Source organism: Sinocyclocheilus anshuiensis, unplaced genomic scaffold (assembly GCF_001515605.1).
Source record: "Sinocyclocheilus anshuiensis isolate Anshui unplaced genomic scaffold, SAMN03320099.WGS_v1.1 scaffold676, whole genome shotgun sequence".
Classification (NCBI taxonomy): domain Eukaryota; kingdom Metazoa; phylum Chordata; class Actinopteri; order Cypriniformes; family Cyprinidae; genus Sinocyclocheilus; species Sinocyclocheilus anshuiensis.
The window spans coordinates 237,170-241,882 of record NW_015558579.1 but is presented as its reverse complement, the minus strand read 5'-3'; the positions used below and the strand labels follow the sequence as shown (position 1 = coordinate 241,882).

General features: G+C 35.3%; 1 protein-coding gene across 1 annotated transcript in view; it reads left to right on the top strand.

Annotated features, from left to right (window-relative positions):
- The window catches only part of LOC107679816 (membrane-bound O-acyltransferase domain-containing protein 2), a 60,178-nt gene that overhangs the window by 27,378 nt on the left and 28,087 nt on the right, over positions 1-4,713 (top strand). Inside the window, 1 exon segment of the mRNA XM_016475501.1 lies at positions 3,327-3,404. Coding sequence (XP_016330987.1) covers positions 3,327-3,404 — 78 coding nt within the window.

Here is a 4,713-nt window from a genome sequence, read left to right as displayed (position 1 = left end):
GCGATATGCATATTGCGATATGTACATTTGCGATATTTCGATAATTTCGATATATTGCACAGCCCTAGCTCTTACCTAAATAACTTTTGTAGCTTAAATAAGAATCAGTGCATATTGAATTCATAGAGTAAATACTAAGCAGTGTTGTATTTTTTTCATTTTATTATTCAGTTCCTAAACTCATGTTAAAATGATTACACTAATGTTAAAATGACATTTTTATGTAATGCTAGAGTAAAACACTACCGTTCACTTTCAGAAGTTGTTGTAGGGGTGCTTTCTTCTCACAAAAAGTGAAACATGTTTGCTAGTTATATTAGAATCAGAATCAGAATGAGCTTTATTCACCACTTAAGTGTGCGCAAACACAAGGAATTTGTTGTGGTTTTACAGGAGCTCTTGATAGATACATACATACATACAAATAACCATATATATATGACACAAAATAGTTATAGAAGTTCACAGAACTGACTCAGCAACAGTGGAGTAAAACTGTTTCATCTGAGCATGTGGCACTTTAAGCATTATCGTATCGCATATCGAATATTGCATTGTTTAATGAGTTATCGCATATCGCATTTTTCTTCAATATCGCACAGCCCTACTACTTATACAAATACTTTCTGAAATTCGTATTATTTTTCATCTTTTTGCATATGTTTTTGTACTGATAAAATAATTTGCAATGACACATTTTATATGAAATTAAAAAATGCTAAGTAAAAGCACTTTCACTAGTAGTCTCAGCTTTTCAACCTCTGTTTGTGTTTCAACATTTCTAAATAGAATAAAAAGAGACAAAATGACATAACTACATCACACAACGTTTTTTTGTTTTGTTTTTTTTTGTCACAAGGTTGTCAAAATGTGATAAGCATGACTCCCACTGATACAATTTAAGCTGACACTTTCTGAAAAACCTCTAACCATATGCAGCGGTCTGTTAAAGCTTTCTGAACAGAGCTCAGTCCAGCCAAATCACACAGGAAGTCATTATGCAATAAACGTGACGGCAAGAAGCAAGACCTCTAAACAGTGACATTACCCAAGACATAGTGGACACTAATGTGTTGTTTATGCCTTCTTGAATGCATTTACTGTAATACTACCTTTTTGTGAGTGAAATATCATTATTACTACCAAATTAATTTAACGAATGTTGTGTGTCTCACAAATGTCTGCTGTATTTGTGTGGCAGCCTGTGAGGGGGTTTCCCCTCAGCTGTTCTAATGTGATTTGTGACCCTGGAGCACAAAACCAGTCTTAAGTCGCATGGGTATATTTGTAGCAATAGCCAAAAAAACATTGTATGGGTCAAAATTATTGATTTTTCTTTTATGCCAAAAATCATTAGGATATTAAGTAAAGGTCATGTTCCATGAAGATATTTTGTAAATTTCCTACCGTAAATATATCAAAGCTTAATTTTTGATTAGTAATATGCATTGCTAAGAACTTAATTTGGACAAATTTAAAGGCGATTTTCTCAGTGTTTAGATGTTTTTGGCACCCTTAGAATCCAGATTTTTACATAGTTGTATCTCGGCCAAATATTGTCCTATCCTAACAAACCATACATCAATGTAACTCTTATTTATTCAGCTTTCAGATGATGCATAAATCTCAATTTCGAAAAATTGACCCTTATGGCTGGTTTTGTGGTCGATGGTCACATTTGCTATCATCGCATACTCGGAGAGTTTGCCTTTCTCTCTGCACACCGCTCTGTCCAGCAGAGACTTCACCGAAACATTTGTTTGCTCTCGGTCAACATCAAATCCAAACTGGGCTCATTTACTTTCAAAATGTGTGTTCCTGGTTTTACTGTGTGAGATTCATCAGCACATGTTTTTGGACAGAAAAAACGCTTCATAATCTCTCATCAAAATGCAATAGCTTGCTCCACCCCACAAACAACTTTTCTTTTTGGCGTCACATAGGCAGTGCAGACAAATGGTTAAGATATCTCTTTCACAATCCAAACAATTCCAGATGGATGAAATCTAGTACCCCCACATCATTCTGCTATTGGATAGTGTCGATTACAGTTTTTATGTATAAGGTCTACTCCTTTTGCGGCAATTATCTGTTTGCAACATGCATTTTTGCAGCGGCTGAACATTGTAAAATATTGTAAGTGCACATAAATTAGTTATTTTGGATTTGCTAATTTCGTGTCACTCTTCTGCAATATAGAAAATGTAAAGCCAGATATGCACTGCAAGCAAGCAGCATGACAGTTACAATACCTCCATTTGAATTCTCAGAGTGTAGACACAATGTAAATAAGCAATTTAGTTGCTGTCTTGATTGAGGTATGTATAAAGCAGCAACTCAGATGTGTAGTAGTCTGCATAAAGATACAGCATATGTATTGTCCATCCATCATTCTTCAAACGGCTTGTCCTGCATAGGGTTTCGGGGAAGCTGGAGTCTATCCCAGTGTTTCAGGCTGCAAGCAGGGAAACACATGGATGGATGCTCAGTCCATCACAGCATATGTATTTTGTCTTTAAAAGTAAATTATTAAATGTTTAATTATACAATATAACTTTATACCCATATCCACTTGAAGTTTGATCGAAGCCACAATAATATTCAAGGAAATGTGATAAATATTTTAATGTAGATGAAATATTGTTCAAATTAATTGATTTTTCAAGATTTTATTAAAAGTGACCCTAATTAAAGAATCATCCTTACATCACTGCGAAGTCAGACATTTTTATTTAATTATAAAGCGATGAAAGATTATATTTGTCACTTTTGATTTATAATATAATATAATATAATATAATCACTGAAAAAATATATAATCATTACCAGTATAATATCTCATTAATTTTTGGGTAATTAAGGTACTATAATAGTTTTTATTAATATTTTAAATAAATTGTTATTTTTATATTTATTTTATATTTTTTATAAAACAAATTGTTTGCATTTTGTTAATGTTTTAGTAATTTTGTTGTGTTCCTATCAAGTTTTTTTAATATGTCTATATAATTTGTATTTATTATTTAGTATTAGTTTTAAGTTAACTATAATAACCCTGAGCATGATTGCAATATTAAGAGAATTCACTGAGGATCAATGAGGATTTTTGTTATATGCATACTACCATAGTTAGATCATTTTCATGGACAAAAACTATGAAATAAAAACTCATTTAAAAAATGAAAGCAAATTTTGTATATGAACTTTATAGAATCTTATCATATTCAGCAACACATTTCTCTCCTGTTCGAAATGACGTCCTTATTTCACAGTTTAATAAAGTTATAGGCTCCTCTCATTGGTTTCCTCTTCTCCTTGTGCTTCAGGTATGCCTTACACTTTCTGGTACAGAGCGGTCTCGCTTACGGCGTTATGATCTTCACAGGCGTGGAACACATGCACAAGTGAGTACTGACCTCCCAATCCTCCACACCATCAATCTGCCCTGCTTCCAGTAACAAGAACAACCTTATGTCAAATCAAAAATGTGTTATGACATTGGAACATGTTCCAGAATTCTCAACAAGCAGCTGCCATCCAGTTCACCATATATTATTCATCTAGCCCTACAATTGGCTTGTTGAATATTAATCCATACGGCTCTCACCCAACCATTTCATTCTTATCAGTAAACCGCTCCAGGGAATGAGGGAGCGTCTGTTTTCATCATTGCTTCCATAAGTTTCATGCTGAGTGACGGCTCCCTCTGATCTGGGGTCAGATGAATGGATGTGCTGGACCATGTGGTGTTCGCTGCTGCTCGGGGCGGCACCAAAAATAGCCAGTGCTTGATAGTGATTGCTATTCAAACCAACAACCTACACGAGTGCATACTAACACAAAATGACCCTAGAAAACATTTTCATTATATATGGTCGAATTCCAGAGATTTAGATAAATGTAGGTCATCTGTGCTGGGTCACCCGACCTTGGCACATGCGTCAGAATGGCCAGTCAGAAGTCCTGCCAGCATGGTTTGTGAACTTCGATTAGTTGAAAAAGTCATGATAAGCTGACCATCGGCCTCCTGCCCAGATGTTTGCATAACTTCATATTTATCAGACAAGGAGTTTTAACTCCATGTGTACTAAACACACAGAGCCAGGTGTAGTGCGGGGAGGAATATTGTACGTTTACCATCTCACATTTACCTAGGAAAAAAAAATAATATCATAAAAAACACATCGTCTAATACCGTGTCCTAACTACACGCAACGCGACAAGAGTCCAGCGACAAGCAATTTGGGTGTCTACACCAGACGCGACGCGACAGAATCAATCAAATATCACAGCCAATCAGAAGCGTGTGTGGGTGGGGTCTCTCTGGAAGTGCACTGCTCTCGCAACGAAATGGACACGCTTATAATCTAATTCATAAATATTAAAGCTTTTTAACATCATTAAATGTACATACTGAGTGACTGATAACATCTTTGCTATGGAATACACTCATTGCTTCGCAGTGAGTTCACAGTTTTAACAGACATCTCTGCTTTAATTTAATTTCAAGATCTGAGGTAAACTATCTGTTGTTGCTTTAAAGGGGTCATATGATGCAATTTCAAGTTTTCCTTTCTCTTTGGAGTGTTACAAGCTGATTGTGCATAGATAAGATCCCTGAAGTTGCAAAGACTAAAGTCTCAAAACCAAAGAGATATTCTTTATCAAAGTTAAGACTCTGCCACGCCCCCCTAAAACGGCTCGTTCTAACAC